The 20018-nt window shown below is 38.9% G+C and overlaps 2 protein-coding genes across 2 annotated transcripts; one reads left to right on the top strand and one right to left on the bottom strand.

Moving 5' to 3' along the window:
* Positions 1–12595: 12595 nt before the first annotated feature.
* Positions 12596–14368, bottom strand: LOC107186101 (cuticle protein 18.7-like). Its single transcript, XM_015573907.1, has 2 exons — positions 13935–14368; positions 12596–13016 (listed from the first exon to the last, which is right to left on the bottom strand). Exons 1-2 carry the CDS (start codon positions 14366–14368, stop codon positions 12596–12598), a joined length of 855 nt encoding a protein of 284 aa, XP_015429393.1.
* Positions 14369–17565: 3197 nt separating this feature from the next.
* LOC107186097 (cuticle protein 18.7-like) lies at positions 17566–19182 on the top strand. Its single transcript, XM_015573902.1, has 2 exons — positions 17566–17577; positions 18691–19182. Exons 1-2 carry the CDS (start codon positions 17566–17568, stop codon positions 19180–19182), a joined length of 504 nt encoding a protein of 167 aa, XP_015429388.1.
* The last annotated feature ends 836 nt before the right edge of the window (positions 19183–20018 follow it).

Here is a 20018-nt window from a genome sequence, read left to right as displayed (position 1 = left end):
CCGATCCACTGCCACCACAAAACATCTGTCCTTTCCCCCCACCCATACCGCAAATCGAGATCGTGAAACGCGCTTTATATGTTTCGAGCGTGCTCTATCTCCGACAAACGTATTTTTTTTCTTCTCCTTTATTGTTCACCTGTTGTATCCGCGAGCCTCGGTTCCACTCGCTTTTTTTTTTTTGTTTTCTTTTCTCTCTCTCCACGGGGGCGGAACCGAGTGTCGAAGGAAGGGGTCGGAGAGTAAGTGAAAACCGTGCTGAACACACGACGAGAAAGAAAAAAAATTCACTAGCGAGCGGGCAAAGAACTATACGTAGATACATATAGCCGATTTGTCAAGATAACGCAAAATTAATGGAAAGATAAATAAACCTGTCCGTTTTTTGTGTTCTTTCTGTGTATCCAGCTGCCACCCCTTCTGTTCCTTCCCCCTATTTTATTTTCGTGCGCTACTCGAGGGAGTGACGTAAGACATTTCGTCTAATTGTGTCCAATTTTCTTATTATAATAAATTAGATAATTTAAAAGAATTTTTTAAAAATCAATAACTAATTTTTAATTTATTTTTTTGTACCAGAATCTTTCCCTCGGGATTACAATAACTTCGATTGTGTTTCGGTTTAATTTTTAATAACTTTTCGTAATGTATAAATTATCGCGAATTTAAAGGAAGGCACACTTCAGAAGAAATTCCTGCGTCAGCCACCTCGAATTTTCACTTCACTAATAATAGTACCAACTGATTTTTTTTCTAATTTCTTCCAATCCACAAATTTGCGACGTATATCGAGTCCACGGTTCTTTCGGACGGTTCAATGGACAAGATAGAATTTGCAGCTGTACAATTTACCAGAACAATCAACGTCAGGGTCTGTTCTCATTTCGAATGTTTTTTATTTTCATACTTTTTATTACAGAATTGTACGCTGTTTCCATGTTTCCCGGCTGCCTTGGATCAGAGTTGGATTAATTAAATTTGTTTTTTCGTATAGCGAAGAAGTATTACCATTTTATAATAAAAGAACAGAAAATAATTTTCAGACGTAAAATATTAGTATAAATTTTTCGTTGTTGAATCAATTGTTTTTAAAGTGTCCAACTCTGAATTTAATCGGCGGCCATTTTGATCGAGAGCTCTGAAGAATTTCTCGCACACCAATTTCTCTTCCCCCGACGCGTTCTTCGGGATCGTGCGAGCCTCGAGGCAGTGGATCTTTCTAGATCCATGCGAAACCTCGTGAGTTCGAAGCACCGAGACATTTTTCTAATTTTTATCTCGTTACAATCACGTTTCTCGATGTTTTCGGATTCTTTTTGCTTCTTCAGTTCTTCCGAGAAACAGCGAAAAAGCAACATTTTTTCAGCATTCGCAAAACGTTGAGAAAAAAAAAATAAATTTAACGAGAGGAATGAATATCGGTAGGCTTTTAGAAAAAATAATTTCCTCTCAGAAAAATGTTTAAATAATTTGTATATTTGTAGACATAAATTCATTCATTTACTAATAATTAATGTTGAACAATTTTACAGAAGGAAATAATTATTTGTGAAAGTTTTATTAGCATTTATGTAAAGTTCATTTATGTTAGAAGAGCGTTTGTCAGTAATTTTTAATAAAAATAATGAAAAATTTTAAGAATAAACTTTTTTACTGAATTAACTGGTTAGTCGGGTATAATTGAAAAATTGTTCTTTTTTAAGAAGGAAAAAGTTAATGTTTCTCAGAGGATTCTAGAATACCGAGGATCGACGTCCCGATGACGAAAACGAGGAAAGGGATACTCTCTTGCGCACAAGCTTGCCCAGAACAATCGTTAGGAATTGTGCCTAGATATTTAAAAACGCGTATTCTATGGGATCAACGTGATTACCTTTTTAGAGATCTGATGAAGAATGAGAGAAAGTGTGAGAGAGCGAGATAGGAATGAACGAAAGAATGAGCAAGAGAAATTATAGTGGATCGATAATTAAAGAAAATCTGCGCTCGACAATGATGCATATCGATCCATCGAGGTTGTGATCTATCGTGGATCATAGCTCGTGGATCGCGTAGAGAATCGTATGAGAATCACTCGTCAGGTTTGACAAACAAAAGCGAACCGGAAATGACGCGTCTACGTTTGGTTAAAATATCGTAGTGATTCAGATATAAAATTAATGTTTTTTTAATAAGTTCAGATATTTGCCGATGTTAAGAACATTCAGGGATGTCATTGCTATGAGATTTTTCCAAGTGGATCGCTTGCTGACGCGCATTTCTGAGTGCGTCAGGGATCATTTACAGTGGCCATTAGTGAATATGTGACTTAAGAACTGCGTTTCCAGTCGTGTGAACTTACATCCTTGCAAAACTGACAGCTACAGTTTATTCGTGGATGAAAATTTTTATTTTGAATAATACGTAGAATAATTTCAGATGGGCACTGTTCTTGTCTCTGACTGGCTTGACCATCAGTCGCGTTATTATTTTGTATTGTCAATCACAGTAGCATAAACTAAATCTATTTACTTAGTGGCACTCTATAATTTTCATACTTCATTTCTATATGTATGTACATATACTGTGCTCTTCTTCCTTTTCTACCTGCATTTCCAGCACGAATTCTATACGAAAAAATTCTGACGCCGGGAAATCACACGAGATCCATCGTTTCACGTGGTTTAGACTGCGTACCACCTTTTCTAGGAAATAAAGAAAATATGTTCTGGAATATGTAATCCGTAAATGGTTCATGATAATCAGAGTATAGTACTTTCGGAGAATATATATAAACGTGGAAAGTAATTTTATTGTCGTCAGTTTCGAACTGTAGACTGAAGTGAAACGATGGAGTGTATCGATGGGTTTTCTTCTAACTTTTCTTCCAGTTCAAAGCCGACCACCATCTTGCTATTTTACTGCCTATCATCGTCTTCCTCCTCTTCGTCAACTTACAAACGACCTACTACTATAACTGGCAGTACCTTTTACAATATATTCTTGCAAAAACGTAACAGCCCGTAAAAAGATTCCAAGTAACAATTTTCTGTGATTTATGAAATTATAGGCCTAATTGATTACTAATTTTAAATTTGTCAGAAAGTGTACTTTTTGCAAGAATCCCTCTACTTTACTGTTGCTATCAGTGTCATTCGAAGCTTCGACCTTCTCAGACCTTCACTATAGCATCTTTCTACCGCTATATTGTTTCATTATAGTGCTTTCTATTGTTCAAACAACAAATTAGTTCCTACAAGACATTAAGTACGAAAAATAATGTCAATTTAACTAATTAGTCTGCAAGTACGAGATTATAATGTAAAATGAATACAATAGATCGAGCGAACTATGCCCTTAAAAATGCGCTTTGTTCCATGTCGATAGCTCAAGTGGTTCCCGAGATATAAAACTTTAAAGTTCGCGTCATAGTCGCGCCGGGAAAACCCGGAAGTAGCGTGACCTAGTTAAATTCATGAAAATCCGTACGCTACTATTAGGAGTAGTGGAAAATCGCTGACGCAGCGTCTGTCACTGGCATCACTATACGGTCCAAGGTATGAGTGCGAGCGAGATAGAGCGAACAAAGTACCAACAAATAGGGTTCTCTTTAATCGACGATATCTCGGAAACCGGAAGTCGTATTGACATGAAACAAGAAGCAATGGAAAGGGGAAGGCTTTCTACACAGTTTGGTTTCATTACCTTAGCGCTACCAGTTTTAAAATGACAAGTAACTTTTCTGAAATTTTAATCCACTTTACATGTCCATTAGAAGGAATATCAAAATGAATACATATTCTTTGGGGACAATATTTTTAACATTCCATTTATTGCATAAAGCTTGTGTTATGATATTAAAGAAAAATTAAAATATAGTTTTATAAATTTTTATTGTTGAGAAATACGATGTTGGGTGAGAAATAACAAATTAGAAAAATTCTGCAGACAGTAAACGAGTGTTTTCTGTATTTTTAACTTAATTTACGTAGTAATCGAGCAGTGGAAAGCGTTAATGAAGCAACAGTGGCGGCAAATTTTCGAGGATTGACTGTGATTTTCTCTTGCATGAAAAATGTATGATCTATCAGCTCCCGAATCGTGCACTGAAAACGAACACGCGTAGGACGGTACATTAGAAAAACGAGTGGTTTCGGTAGAACATGAGTAAGATTCAGAGAACCCGTCTGAACTGATTCTGATAGGCAGAATTAGTGAGACGACGAGGGAATAGTATTCAGATTATGCGCTTTAAACGTGAAACAGGGAAGGTACTTCGTACGAGAGTGAGAGAGAGAGAGAGAGAACGGAGAAAAGATGAATGTTAAAAAACTCTCAAATTACAATTTATTATTATATTCAAGATTTTCTGATTTAATAATTTAGACATTATTTAACGGAATAAGGGAATTTTCCTTATCAGAAGCAGAGAATTTGGCGAGGACAATTTTCAAAATAGGAATGGAGGGACTTAATCCCCCACCCCCATGTGAAGACTTTTATCTTTCGAATGTGTGAATGATGGAAAGCGAGGAGATAATGAACATTCTATTTCTACTCTGAACCCGTCACTTCGGGACGCGTTCAAGGAGAAAAACAAAAAGAAACACTTCGATATAGGAGTATAAAGTCAATTGCCCGTAATTTATCGTGTAACAAAAGGCGGACGTCTCTCGGCCGACGTTAATTAGTCGAGGTAAGGTTATCGATACTCGCAACAGTATTGTAGATATATATACGTTTAAACGACGCTATGAGAGTCAATGCTGGAAGTTACTCGAAAAAATAGTTTTTTTTTTTTTTAAACAAACATTTACTCAAATATTGAGGTTTAAAATATTCTAAATAATTGTTTACGCCATGGTACTACGAAATAATTAAGTAATTCGACAGTCTCCGTGATGATTTGTATGACAGTGAAAGTGTTAAGGTGCGTATCCACTTGTTGCATGTCCTCGTGTCGTATCGCCATTGTGTATCAATGCGGATGGACAAGCGCTGGATCGTTACGTATGAAAATGCATCCTATGGTGATACGATACGTCGATATGCAACAAGTGGATACGCACCTTTAGTATTGAAACATGTATTTTTTTATTTTAATAAATACATGTAAATAAGTACGATTTAAATTATTGAATGAAATATAATTTCATTGTTCGCAAAAGTAACTGTAATAAATTATGAAATTATTGGGGAATTAGTTGTTTCGAATATGTATGGCGTACTATGGTTTAAACAATTAGTTAAATGTGCGAGAGCAGATATGAATTTATATGAGCCAGTATTGACGGAAAGCTGGTATAAAAAAAACAGACACAGAGGCATACACGAACACGTACTATATATATGTATATGTATATCACGAGAATAAGGCAAATGGATTAATATGAAACGTTGTATAATGTTTTATTGTCGCTCAGATAAGTCGACGTAGTGTGTCGCGAATAATTAGCGAGTAAATTAAAGATTAAAAGAGGTGGTAATCTTAATGAACACTTGCCGAGCCACTTTTTTCACGCGGTGAATCCTTCAGTTCGTTTTACGATTCAGAATGAACAGAAAAAAAGGAAAGAGTATGATAAATCACCCTAGCGCGATAAACGTGTCTGATCTCAGCCCTGAAAAGAAAAAGAAAAAAGAGAAGTGAAAAGTCACTATCTATTTTTGCAATTGCATCGAAGTTCCTTTGTCTCCGAAAATGTTTCATTTCGAATTTGCCGCCCAGCTCTTAATCGAAGAACCGTGAAACTGGACAAAAAGTGGCTCCGCTCTTTCGTTGGAGGGGATACCGCCCGCGTTAACTGAAAAAAGGGACAAATATGAAAGGGGGGAAGCATAGAGGACGAATCTCACTGGCGAAAGTGAAGGGAGAAGTTGTCGAAGCGTCGATACATTGTAGTAAAATTAAATGGACAAAAATGATGAAGGAACACGAGGATTCGAGAGGAAGAATATATGTTCTTCTTCCTTTCTTCTTCGAAATTTACCTGATACTCCCTTTGGGAAAAGATGGAAGTTTGAATCGATTGGAAGTCGGAAGAAGTTCTTTGAAAACAAATGAAATTGTGCGTATTATGATGGTTCTCTCTCTATAAACACGGCCTATAACTTTCCACGTAAAAAAAAATATCTTCGCCACGTGGACGACGCAGGAAGAAAAACATCGTGTCCACTGCTTTTTATAAGCGCACTTTTTGACCTACATGTGGTACTATAGAGAGAGAACGATGAAAAATTCTGAAAATAAGATCCTGTACCGAAAAAAAAGAGGAAAAAGTGTTAAAGTATTGCTTTCAAGAAAATTCTTGAACTCCATGGGTGATTTCCATAGATTCTAACTGAAAATTGAGAAGAGAAAGTGTGTGTATGTGTGTGTGTGTGTGACAAAATCGCAACAAAAGAGGAGGAAGAAGCGAAAAGCGCGCGAGAGAGAGAGAGAGTATTAGATTTATATTAATATGTATAAGGGAATGTTACTGTATTGCGATTATAACGACGATGGATTAAAGCGATCTAGACGACGTTCCGCGTCTTTTGTATTCTTAATTATTGATACGTGCATTAATTATTACATATATAAACCAAGTTTCGTTAACGTGAATGGTTCTCGTGTTAAATGGGACACGACAATTTGTCCGTCATTGTCGATACCGATATCGATCTTGAATGATCACGTTCGCTCTATTATTACTAATATTAACAACAAAAGAGGAAGAAATTATTGAAAAGCGAATGTCGTTCATCGTCGAGAAGATTTTCAGTATTAACGTGGCTCGAATGAGTCGTAGGGACGAGAAGGCAGTACAACCTTTGGTTCTACCACAAATATTCACAAGAATTCAATAAACAATTTAATAAACAAGTCAATAAACATTCTCGACTCGTATACTGAGGGAACAATTATTAACGTTAACGTGGACGAGGAAACGATTCGCCAAGCAAAAAGTACATTGAATACAGTAATGTCTCGATGAGTGCGACATACTCTGATCCGCTTCGAAGCATTCATGATAAGGAGGAAAGGTTTTCAACCCCTTATAAATTTGCTTTTTACTCGATGCCGAGCCTCTACTTAGCTTCTGTTTAGTCTGTTTTGATTGGTTCCACTCATCAAAGAATTACTGTATTTCAATTTTTTTTTTTCCTTAAATATGTACAATATTGGTTAATTAGCCAAAGGTTGCACCGTTTTTCCTACAAAAACTGGAACATTCGTCACTTTTACATTCCAATCCAATTCTCCGAAGCGTTCGTTGAGATTCCGTTTCGTTTTTTTTCCTTCTTTAAAGTGTGATTTTTGCATGTTTTCGTAACGATCGTCGAACGGTAAAAATAAAAACAAAAAAAACAGTGTATAGACTCTAAGAAGTTGAATAATTACGATAGAACGTGGAAAATCTCGATGGGGGAGAGGCGTGTTGTGGTTTGCGATTACGTTCAGCCGATGAGAAAAATCGGTGAGCTTCCATTCTACGCGATTGTTTAATTATTCGTTTTACACGATGTAAATACGTTCGTAAGCTTCCAATTTGCGGCAGTCGAGTGTAAACGCTAGTTACGAAAAAGAAAAAAAGAAGATGAAGAAGAAATTCAAAGAGGAATACGTTCATCGTTGGACTCGTTTTTTATAACGCAGACTTTTTGGTGGCAGACCGCGAACGATATGGGGTTTTAGCCGTTGATTTCAACCGTAATTTACCGCCAACGTTCATTAAATGGATCGTGTACAGCTTCGTTTCTTGTCCAATGGCAGCCGGCATTATTTTGTAAAGATGAAGAAAAAAAGAATAAATCGACAAATGTATAACAATGAGGTTGTGAACAATCCTTCATCATGTTGACTACAATAAAAAAAAAAAGAAAATCAATAAATTCTTGAGCAAGAACTTATTTTTTTTTGCATTCTTAACAGCGACCAACCGAATATCAGGAACAGTATTGAGTGAGGACAGGTTTGGAATTTTTCGACTCTGTCTAAAACAATTCAATGGGAAGATAGGTAATGTACGGCAATAAAATATTCAGTTTAATTTCAGATGGTTTATTTCGATTCACAGAACTGGGTACATTTATTGGTCGAAGTATAAGAAAATGAACGATTCGTGATTTGGGGGAAACATTTAATGAAGTGTTTCTCAGAATATAAAGATTGGAATGGCGTATTTAATAATAGTCGGGTAAGTAGGTCTCAAAGGGAGAGTGTTAAACGGCGCTATTGTGCCTTGAGATGCATCGATTGTTGTCGAGTCTTGCTCTTGCGACCTTGTCGACATTTGTACAGAGGCAGTCGATGTTTTGGTGTCAATTGCTTTCAGTCCTTTTATTTCGTCTGCATTGATGGATAAGATCGTTGTGGATGCCGGGGTACCTGTAATAGAACAATAAATATGATGAAATCCATGAAAATGTATAAACATAATTCATATCTTAAACATTTCATTCAAAGTGATTTTAATAATTATTATAAATGTCAGTGATTGCACAAGAATATCTAAATAATATTTACTTCTAGTGATGGTGGCATCCTTCAGTGGCAAGTCTGCTCGGAGATCCTACAGAATAATATGAATTTTTATCACTATAATAATAAATAATATTAAGCTACATATGATCCAGTTGCTATTACAACCTTTGCAACTGCTTTCAGATTTTCTTCAGTCTGCCCTTTTCCACTAATCTTCATTTCTCCAGAATTTTCAAGTTTAACTTCCTTCAAGCTAGCTTCTCCCTGTTCAATCTTTTCTCGTCCCATTGGAATTTTCTCACCTGACTCAATGGCTGGTTTTTGTTCGTCCTTCAACTCCTTCAAAAGTACACCGTTCTCAGTTATTTTTATCACTTCAGCTATAGGACTCTCAGGTACACTTCCGTCTATCTTCATTTCTTCACCACTCCGAGCTCCCGTCGCCAATTTCTGTGCTTCCAAGTGAGCTTCACGAGCTGCAATCACTTCTTGTGTGTCTTGCACCTGTTCAAGACAGTTTTATAACAGAGTTGCACCAACGTGATCAATACAGAAAATATTTAAATATTGTCAAACATCAAAGCAACGAATACTGACTTAACAAAGATATCTCTAATGACTTGTACCAGGCAACGATATTTTCTGCTACCCAATTAAGGAATAACTAAGTCCGAATAATTACAATTTCTTAGCAGATTTGTCTAATTCAAATAGCCATTCCTTACTGGAATTCACCTAGTTCTATGATAGTAATACATCTCTGAACATTACTTAGTGTTAATTACATCAAATAATTATTTATACGTCAAATAGTTCGCAAAGATTACCGGAAGTGGCGCCTGAGGCAGATTGGTAGCAGCAATCCGGAAGCCCCCGGTGTCAGCTGTGTACTGGGCACTTTGTACAACCCCTGCATCGTCGATGTAGCTGTAAGCACCACGTGTTTCACCGTTCAGCGTTCTGATCTCTGATCTAGCTGAATCCGGAGCACTGTAGCCAAAACTGTACTGACCCTTGCTGTCCTGGTAGTTCAGGAGTGGTGCGGCTGGCTTGGCCAGACCGGAAGAAAGTAGGCAGCAGATTGAAAGTAAAATCTGGAAAAAATATGTATTAACACTGATAAAAGTCGTGATGGGAATAGCTGCTTCCTAGTTTCAAGAGGAGAGTGTAGTTCAAACTAAAATTAGGGTATGGGTTGGTCTATGGATCTCTACTATTAATTAGACCCTAGTGTTTCACTGTCATGGAATCCACAGATTGAAGCCTAACGTTAATCTTGGGCTAGGCCTATTCAGTTCAACTGTTTTGTTACCCAGTCAGTTAACCCTAGAAGTTCACCTGAACACTTCCAACTCAGACAATAGTAATTGCTAAAATTAGGGTTTATAGATCTCTACTATTAGTTAGACCCTAGTGTTTTACTGTCATGGAATCCACAGATTGAAGCCTAACGTTAATCTTGGGCTAGGCCTATTCAGTTCTACTGTTTTGTTACCCAGTCAGTTAACCCCAGAGATCCCACTAAATACTTCAAACTGCTACAGTACTGATCCTAGGTATCCTCAGCTCTTGAAAAAAGGCAGCACTTCATCTCCATGAATTTTAGAATAACTGCTCGAAACCGATGTCTTATTACTTCAATGTCAACGAATGCCAAGAGTCCACCCAAGTCCACTGATCCAGTCATCGAAACTGGACTGTCCACTTACGTCCTACCCCAAAGTTAGCAATCCCCCAAAAGTGTATTTCCACTATTCAAGCCCAAGGAACGCTGATTTACGACCACTAAACCTCTAACTACCGCCGAGATAGGGCTATCCCCAAGGGACCAAACTAGGAAGGCTAGAAACCGATCTTGTACACCCACGCTACTACTATCAGGACTTACGTATGCACACCCCATGATGATTCGATTGGATATCGTCGAATTTCCTCTCCTGCATAAGACTATTTATATGGACATGTTCCGATGGCTCACCACACCCTCGAACGAGACGATACTCCTCTTCCACGGTCAGGCGGAATCCCGGATAATCAGAGGACCAAAGGAGAGACGGCCCTTGTGGGACTGGTTACGCCTGTCTTCAAGGACTCGCCTCGGATGGAATCCGGCTCCGAAAGTGTTTCCACGGAATATTTTTTGCAAACGCGTACGGAACCTGAACCATGGTCCTATGCCCTAATATGTACGCGAGTCAGGGTCGTCGAGGAGATCCGCGAGCGGTATAAAATAATCCATTCCTGGGGAGGCTCCCGAGGGCAACGTTTGCGTACAGGATACGGGCGAGCTCTTATCATCGATCTGACTCGTATTTTCCATTTGTCCGTGGACCAGGGTGTGTCGATTCGACTTTACATTACCCGTGGGGATCAGGATGCGATGTTTAGGAGACTGAAAATGGAGCATGATGCAGTTTGAATTCTAAAAGGTAATACACTAGATGTTTAACCGTTTCTCCGTTTCGAAGGGGCAGCAAAAGTAGTGCCAGGGGTACGTTTTTGTTTATTGCAAAATTCAAGTCACATTAGTCATTGTAGGTGGAGTTTGGGGACGGGATAACAATATTGACTGTATTGTAAGTTAGTAATTTTTTTCGTGGATATTTGTGATCAATATTTCTTTATTATGTAATATAATATAAAATAAGATACAATGAAATCGAATTTTATCCATCCAATTTGTTCTTTAAAATGCTAAATAATTAATTAACACGAAAAGTAGTTCTTATTGACTCACCCTATATACCCGTATTTTACGCGTACATGAAATCCATTAATTTGTTAATACGTCTGGGTTATCTTTTGAGAATGATAAGGAAATCGTAAATTTCCCGATGCTCTCATTAACCGAGAGTAACAAATTTGTATTAATATGCTGTAAAAATCAGCAGGCCATTAAGTGCTCTGATACGGACCTTAATGGCGTGTCTCATTATCTCTGCCGGTTAATGAGTGGTTCGCTCAGTTTACGCAGCAGAACCGTATTTTAAATTAACGAATATAATATTGCAGATATATTCAGGTACGTGTTCTAAAAATACTCGAATCAATAAAAATACAAGAAGCAAAATAATATAAAAAATGTTGAAGTTACAAAACTCGAGAATAATTTATTTCTTGTTTTATATTATCTCAAATTCAGATATATTATTTATAGTGAATAAAAGTAGAAACAGGTAATAATTCAGTAAGAAACAGGTAATAAAATAAAGTGGAATATAGTTAGAAGGTTAATAAACATCACAAAACGAAGCTCACGGTTCATTTGTTTCACCTCCGTTCATTTTCTCGTCTCACCGCGGCTGGCAGAAATCATTGTCGTTCCTAGATTACACCTGCACACCTCGCAACTCAATTAGCATACTATCCTCGACCCGAATTTGATGCAATCGATCTTGACACAATAATACGTCTGCTAAAAAATTACCGATATTAATATGTATCGATTTCCCCGTCTGTCTTGTCAGAGTGTGAACCGCAGGTCAGGCTTATTGCCCGACTTGTTTGCCGATTTTTCACCGGTCGAACCACAGAGCGGAGCCAGAAATAGCCAGACAGTGCCTTTCGACAGTCTGCAGTGAGTAATTGACACTAAGGACTTAATAATGCGCGCAACACCTGTCGACACTCGTTCAAAGCATTTCAGACACCCCAGAAAATACATTCTAAATGTATCAGGTAATAGAAGAAAGAACTAGTCCAACTCCTCAAAATCTAATAGAGACAAGTAGCTACAAGGGTTTGAAAGATATAAAAGATAGCCAAGAGAAGGATTGTCTGTGACTCCACAGGTACCCTCACGAGCAAACTCAGTGTCCGTTAGGGGACTAAGTATAGGGGAAGGACCTCCTACCACTTGGTGAATTTATTTCAAATACTAAAATAACTGTTTAAACTAATGTTGATTTGGAATAAATTTCAGTAACTCCTGGGACCAAGTTGTAGGAAGACCTTCCCCTAGTGGGTGCCGAGTTTGTTAATAGGGGTACCTTTATAGCTACCTGCAAGAATCATCATGTCCACACAATCAAGGAACAAAGACATCAGCAATGGTTCCGAACAGTTTCTTTATTTCAACTAAAAACAACTATTCATAGACTATATTGTATAGTGATTCCCGCGCGAGTGCTCTCCTTTGGGCTTTCTGTATCAATAAACAAGCCTCCCGTAGGCTACAGAAGGGCTGGCGATAGCGAGGACATCGGCGGACCTAGCCGCCTCGTTGACCAAGTTCAGTTTCTCGTTCAGATGGGCAGACGCATGCGCAGCCTTCGCCACGGCTACTTCCGCTGTGTCCTGGACTCGTCCATCGGGACCAATAGGCGCTCCTGGCACGACTACAGCGTTGGCCGCCACCAGCGGCACGGACACAGCTTGTCCAGCGGTTACCACAGTTCCCGAGGATCTGACCGCCTCATTCACCAAAGAGATTCTCTCGTTGATTTGGGCAGCTGCGTGCGCTGCCTTCGCGGCCGCCACTTCCGGTGTGTCCAGCACTCTTCCGTCAGGGCCCACTGCTGCCCCAGGAATTGCGGCTATCAATCCGCTAGCCACGAGGGGTACGACTCGCCTGGAAGGAATTTTTTTCAGGTTACCAAAGATTCAGAATCAGACACCACCTTTAGACACCTTGTGTCTGTACTAAAATCCTCTAGTCCAATGAAATTATGCTAGCCCAGTATCATAACTGTCGCAGCCAAATGGTGTAGCAATGTTCCTATCCCCTAACTCCTCTAAACCAATAGTCACCTGTTCACATCCGCCGCCAAAGACCTAGTGTTGTGTCTGTACTAAAATCTTCTAGTCTAATGAAATTATTCTAGCCCAGAATCATAACTGTCGCAGCCAAATGGCGTATCAATATTCCCATCCCCTAACTACTCTAAACCAATAGTCACCTGTTCACATCCGCCGCCACAGCCCTAGATGTGTCTGTACTAAAATCTGCTAGTCCAATGAAAGTATGCTAGCCCAGTATCATAACTGTCGCAGCCAAATGACGTAGCAGTGTTCCTATCCCCTAACTCCTCTAAACTAATAGTCACCTGTTGCCATGCGCCACCAAAGACCTAGTGTTGTGTCTGTACTAAAATCTTCTAGTCCAATGAAAGTATGCTAGCCCAGTATCATAACTGTCGCAGCCAAATGGCGTAGCAATGTTCCCATCCCCTAACTCCTCTAAACCAATAGTCACCTGTTCACATTCGCCGCCATAGACCTAGATCTGTCTGTACTAAAATCTTCTAGTCTAATGAAATTATGGTAGCCCAGTATCATAACTGTCGGAGCCAAATGGCGTAGCATTATTCCCATCCCCTAACTCCTCTAAACCAATAGTCACTTGTTCACATGCGCCGCTACAGACCTAGATGTATCTGTACTAAAATCTTCTAGTCTAATGAAATTATGCTAGCCCAGAGTCATAACTGTCGGAGCCAAATGGCGTAGCAATATTCCCATCCCCTAACTCCTCTAAACCAATAGTCACCTGTTCACATCCGCCGCCACAGACCTAGCAGCCTCGTTGGCCAGATTGATTCTCTCGTTGACCTGCGCGGCAGCATGAGCAGCCTTGGCGATAGCGACCTCCTGCGTGTCGACGACCCTACCATCGGGTCCGACAGGTGCACCAGGTATCAGAACGGTAGGCGCAGAGACCACCAACGAGGAAGGCCTGACCACAGTGGCTTGAAGTACCCCGGATGACCTGGCAGCTTCGTTGGCCAGGTTGATCCTCTCGTTCAGTTGCGCTGCAGCGTGTTCCGCCTTCGCGACTGCAACCTCTGGCGTGTCCAACACTCTGCCATCAAGCCCGACCGATGCGGCTGGGGTCAGCCTAGCGATCAACGGGCCCGAGATGAGGCCCGGCTTGGCCAGAGCAACGGAGATCAGTCCGACGAACACCAAGCCGACTGGTGACATGACGATTGACGGGGCCTAGGACAGGGTGACTTCGATAATGCGCAGACGTCGCAAACGGCTGGCGATCGTACACGTGAAGGAGGATCGTTGGACACGGTCGACTATGAGCAGGGCTCGTCCTAGATCAGCTTTTATAGGCCGGCCGCGATCGCGTAACACGACGATCCGTCCGAGATGTTAATAGAAAAATCTGGTGGATCGATAGATCGTACGAACACGTTGGATAGAGGGACCCCGAGGATCAGGCGACGCGTTTCCGTTCCTCGGGGCAAGGTAAGCGTGTTGTAAAACGAGTACGGTCTGCGGGTGGCGGCGGCGTCGTCCAGGGAAAAATTCTACGGGTGGGCTCCATTTTCGTGTCCCGCGCTGCAAGAGGACGGCCAAGGGGGGGGAAGACACTCGATCCCGTTGTCATTTCTCCAAGCGGGGCCGGCGGCCCTGATCGCCGAAGGTCGACGCCGCTCGAAGGCCGACAATCGCGTAACTGATCACACTCGTGCCGCGCCGTACGTCGGTCCTGTTTGTTGTTAGATCACGAACAGCTAGATTGCTGCGTCCTGGCGCTCGTCACTTTCAGGAAGCTTGGGGGAGATCCGATGCTCAACGGTTTTTCGGCGGGAGCGGCGTTTAGAGTATCCTATAGTCAGAGTTGGGCAGAATTTTATTCGAATAATACGTAGGGAAAAGCAGCAGTATCTAAAAGTGGCGTTTTGAGCTTTAAACAGTTAATGAGATTGGATAATAATTGTTCGACCCCCATTATGTCATTCATAAAGAACCCTGGTAGCACAAAATATTAAATACATATTCATCCAATATTAAAAAGAGATTGAATCTTTGTTTAATATTTAAATATACATACAATGTTTATTTCATATTTCAAAAAAAATATTTTTGCCCCAATATGAAATAAATATGTATTTAATATTGGAAACAAAATACTTTTGCAAACATGTATTTTATATTTCCTGAATATGTATACAATATTTGGATTTAATATTTATTTCATATTAAAAAGTGTGGCTAACAAAATATTTTTTCAATATTTTTGTGCTACTAGGGAAGTATTATTTTATTCGAAAAATTGAAATTTCCGTATTTAAACAATTAAAAATGATGAAATATTTTTATTTTTTATTCGTTATTCGAAAATTTTTATCTAGACAATGAGTTGCCCATCTCTGCCTCTATTGGACCTTTAGGCTAGCTCGAATTAAGGTATTCTAGTCTTGCGCATGAGTTTCGTGCACATCTTTCAGAATTTTTTTTGGGCGACCAAAGCAAGTGTGGCACACAAAGTTTTTTCTAATGACTTAGTTGTACTTTTAACAGTATTTATACATTTTTTTATCGCAAAGAAATATATGTAGGATGTCTGTACGAAGGTTTGAAGATTGAACGTTCTTCCAACTGGGTGCTGTGATATCTTCGTAACGGTACGTGCGATTTCAATGAAATTTTTAGGAACACGCCCTTAAGATTTCTTGGACCTGTGGTTATCAATAATTCTTAAAAAATTGAAATTTATTCTAAACAAAATTTAATAACATTCAATCGTAATAATCATAACGTTCAATATATCATCATTGTGATACAAATCACAGGAGTGTTAAGTGAACTATAAGTGTACCAATTAAAAGGTTTAACGACTTCTTGTATACACGAATAAAAAATTCGAGACAAAAACGTAGCGTCCAATTCTATCGACACTTCTTTTAATTCGACAAAACACGAAACGTTGCATCATGCAGTTTCTTGTTACACTCGGTGTCTAGTTATGTACACCTCTGATTCTAGTCGATACGAATATTCTATATCGCATAAGGAAATCGCGTGGATACAAAAAACGAATTTCTCAAAAACGGTGAAAGGAAATGAAGCCATCTGATGCCGATTTTCACTGAGGGCCGATTAAACTGTAAAGAAAGGCTATTATTCATTGAAACGAAGTCTACTAATAGCATCCTGGTGTTATAAAAAGGAATCTTCTTATTTCAACTGAAGCTTCTAGTTGAATTTGAGAAAGTAACAAATAGGAAATGTTATTACTTTCTCGTTCGATTACGTAATACTACGATTTATAAAAAAATCAATATAAATGTTCCAACACGTAGTTACTACGCTTTTAAGTCTGAAAATAGGTATTTGATACTGATACAATAATATTTCTTTCTAATTTGTTAAAATGCTCAGTGCATAGTAGTATTGCACGTTCGCGATTACTGCACGTTCTGCATGATGTCGTCATTCGATAAGCAATAGATCTTTAGCCGTCGAAATGTCGTAAATTCAGATCGAATTTCTTTCGCTAGATGGCACTGTATTTAATATACGTTGACTCGTTTCTCCTTAATTGCAAGTGTGCAGTGATTCGAAAGCAGAATTTTATTGGTTCTACTAGTTATTTACGAACAAAAACGGTATACAACAATTTATTATGTACCACTGTTTTTCTACGTAGTATAAACGCAGCTTTAAACACATCTGTGTTAAAGTTGGTAACAAAAAACAAAAGAAAATCTTCCTCTTGCAATGTACGACATCTGTTAGTATGATTACGTACGAATTTATTATAAATCACTATTTTTATACATAGTGAAGACGCAGCTTAAGCCTAAGTCCCATCTGTTGCAAGAGAAATTTCAAAGACAGTAGAACCTTCCATAAATTTTCTCATTGAACTTCGAGACCAACGAGGATCTAGGAACAAAAATGAATGAAAACTCGCCGGTGCTACGGCCACTCCGGAATCCCAAGGCCATCGAATAAGGAAATCCTCGATCACGCAACCGGCCGTTAAGAAATTTGGTGTAAAGGAAAAAAAAAGAAAGGTAAAGGAATCGGAGAACGTTCCGCGTCGATCACACGTAATCGACTTTACGACAGATATCGATCTGGGGGCCCCTCTCTGCGCCGATTGTTACTCCAAGTTACAAGGGGAAACGAAAATGAGGGCCCCCTGGCAGCCGGGATTGGACCAAATGTCAATGTCAGGTGTTACCGGGCCTGCATTGGACAGGGCGTTTCCCAGCCACGCGTTCTCCCGTTGATGGGAGAATAGAATCCATGCAAGCGAAAATCTTTTTGCTGTGGTGCCTATATAAAGCCCATGAGGCAAGGTGGATACCACGAGTCCCAGGTACCTTGGCGAGTACTGAATCTCAGATAGCGCGCAAGGAGCCTCAACTCTGTACACCATGAACACCTTGGTGAGTATTACCGGTTAGACGGAATAATTATTACGAGTTGGGTTTGTTTATTAGTATTATAAAGAAAATTGTTTATAAAAGGTATTAGAAAAAATTGTATATTAATTAAATTATGTTTGTTTCGCGAAAATTTACATAAATTATTTAAGAAGAGTGTATTTATTGTATCATCCGAGGGGCTTATTTTGTCAAAGGATTCATTGATTCTTGTTAAAATTTGTATATCTAGAAACGCTTCATAGTTATTTTCTTTTTGGTGAAATATTTGTAGATTACTTAATAAGAAAATATTAATTTTACCAATTGGGGGATTCACTCAGTTAAAAATTAGGGAAAAGTTTTTGTAATGTATTTTAAAATGCATTTTTCATAATTATACATCATAATAGATGCAGTCTAGTAGTATTTATTATTTGATTGGAACTATTTTACAAATTATTGTCTGATTGGAACTATTTTTATTGTGAGAACACGCTGAAGCTACTTTATTTTTATGAATGTTTTTCCTAATTAAAGGAATTTTAATTTGTACACGAGTCATTATATTTATTTTTCCATTCACAGACATATTTTTCTTAGTTTCTTAACATTTTCTTGTGTCATATAATGAAATATTTATTCAAAGATTACTTGTTTTATTATTGGAGGCAGTTTGTTTCAGTGCATAAATTCAATAGTTTCTACTAGACTATTTTCTACAGACAAGCTACTATTATTTGATCTTTACTCTTGAAGGCAATCTTCTATCTCAGGGACCCAAAATAAAAGACCTATTTCAAAAACGACTGAAATTCTCTAAATTCTCCTTACAGAGTGTTTAATCATTTGTCGCATCAGTATAACCAATACCCTTTTCCGCTAAAAAATTATGCATTGCTCCAGACCAGATTAAAACTCCCAGTGACAAAAATATCAGAAAAAGGTATAACACAAAAAAACACAAATGGTCCAAAAAAACTGTGTTGATTGCCAAAAGTACTGACAGTTTCACGTGTTATAAATATTTAGTTTTATTTATCAGGTGTATTTAATTAAAATATATTTACAAATATTAACAACAATCAATCAGTAGATTATTCCTTTCTACAACGTGTATTCCACTTTCTGTTCCAGATCATTTTGTCCACCATTCTGGCGGTAGCGTTCGCCAAGCCAGGTCTGTTCCTAAGTCCTCAAATCGCAACGTACTCGGTCCCAGTTCTAACGAAGTTAGTCCCAGGAGCACCGATTGGCCTAGATGGCCGCGTGGTAGACACACCGGAAGTCGCCTACGCGAAGGCAGAACACGCTGCCGCCCACATCAACGAGAGGATCACCCTGGCCAACGAAGCAGTGAGGTCCGCTGATCATCTGATCGCCTACACCTCGCCTGTCCTGGCTACCAGTAACCTGGAAAACCTGAGCATCGCGAAAATCGTCCCCTCAGCGCCCATTGGACCCGATGGCCGCGTAGTAGACACACCGGAAGTCGCCTACGCGAAGGCAGAACACGCGGCTGCTCACATTAACGAAAAACTCGGCCTGTCCGCTGAGGCTGGCAAACCAATTGGCATCCCCTTGTTACTCTCCCCGTACTCTGCTCCAGTTATCCACAGTCTTAGTTAGGTAACGACATTGGCTGACGTTATTTCCGTTTTGTTCCTGTACATATGACTTGGGCTGACCTAATAAAGTGATGTTTAACCTTTATCCTCACGTTTTTACCACGACTGTTCTTCATCTCTCCATTTATTCATTTGTTGGCTCCATCTTGTAATTGTTTAGTTATTTAGTTACAGAAGCATTTATTCCTGCAAACGTTCCAGTCGAAAATCCTTTGTACCGTGACAAACTCTCCGTGGTATATCACGTGAAGATCTCAAGATACCATACTTGAAGGAAGTATCATTTGGGCAATATACTCTGAAACACCAGAATCGAAATACGGATCACCGTAATCTTCTGATTAGAGAACTAATAAATCAACCTACAATGTAAAGAAGATTTAAGGGAAACTGGCCTAACGATCTGGTCAAATGACGACACGCCATATTGCTTTTATCACATTGCGTTAATACTCCGTAATTTGTAAAGTGGAAATTTGAGTAGATTGTAAATTTGTGGAACAGAAATAAAAAAAGGCCTTCATAGCAAGTATACAAATACTAGCATTAAGAAAGAAACCAGACAATACGCAATTACTCTTGGGTTTCAGTCCCGACGGACCTATTAGTTTTTCTTCGCGTACAAAAAAGTTATTGCGTTTAATATTGTTTCTATGGATATGTATATGTATTATTATGTACATTTGAGTAAATTATTTTATTATTCCATTGTTATTACAACAGTTTAACAGTGACAACGAACGCATGCATATTTTCAAATATCGGACTAATAGTATATTTTTATTCTATATTATTACATATAAGTGAGTAATACGTATCAAAAACGTAATCGAAACA

The sequence above is a fragment of the Dufourea novaeangliae genome, unplaced genomic scaffold, assembly GCF_001272555.1.
Source record: "Dufourea novaeangliae isolate 0120121106 unplaced genomic scaffold, ASM127255v1 scaffold72, whole genome shotgun sequence".
Lineage (NCBI taxonomy): Eukaryota > Metazoa > Arthropoda > Insecta > Hymenoptera > Halictidae > Dufourea > Dufourea novaeangliae.
The sequence above is the reverse complement of the archived record's forward strand: the minus strand, read 5'-3'. Positions and strand labels throughout refer to the sequence as shown.

Excerpts from the sequence above, each read along its gene's own strand:
- LOC107186101 (XM_015573907.1), bottom strand. The coding sequence starts at position 14,368 with ATGTCACCAGTCGGCTTGGTGTTCGTCGGACTGATCTCCGTTGCTCTG. Across the intron at positions 13,017-13,934 it reads GTGGCGGCGGATGTGAACAG|GCGAGTCGTACCCCTCGTGG; the intron begins GTGACTATTGGT and ends AATTCCTTCCAG.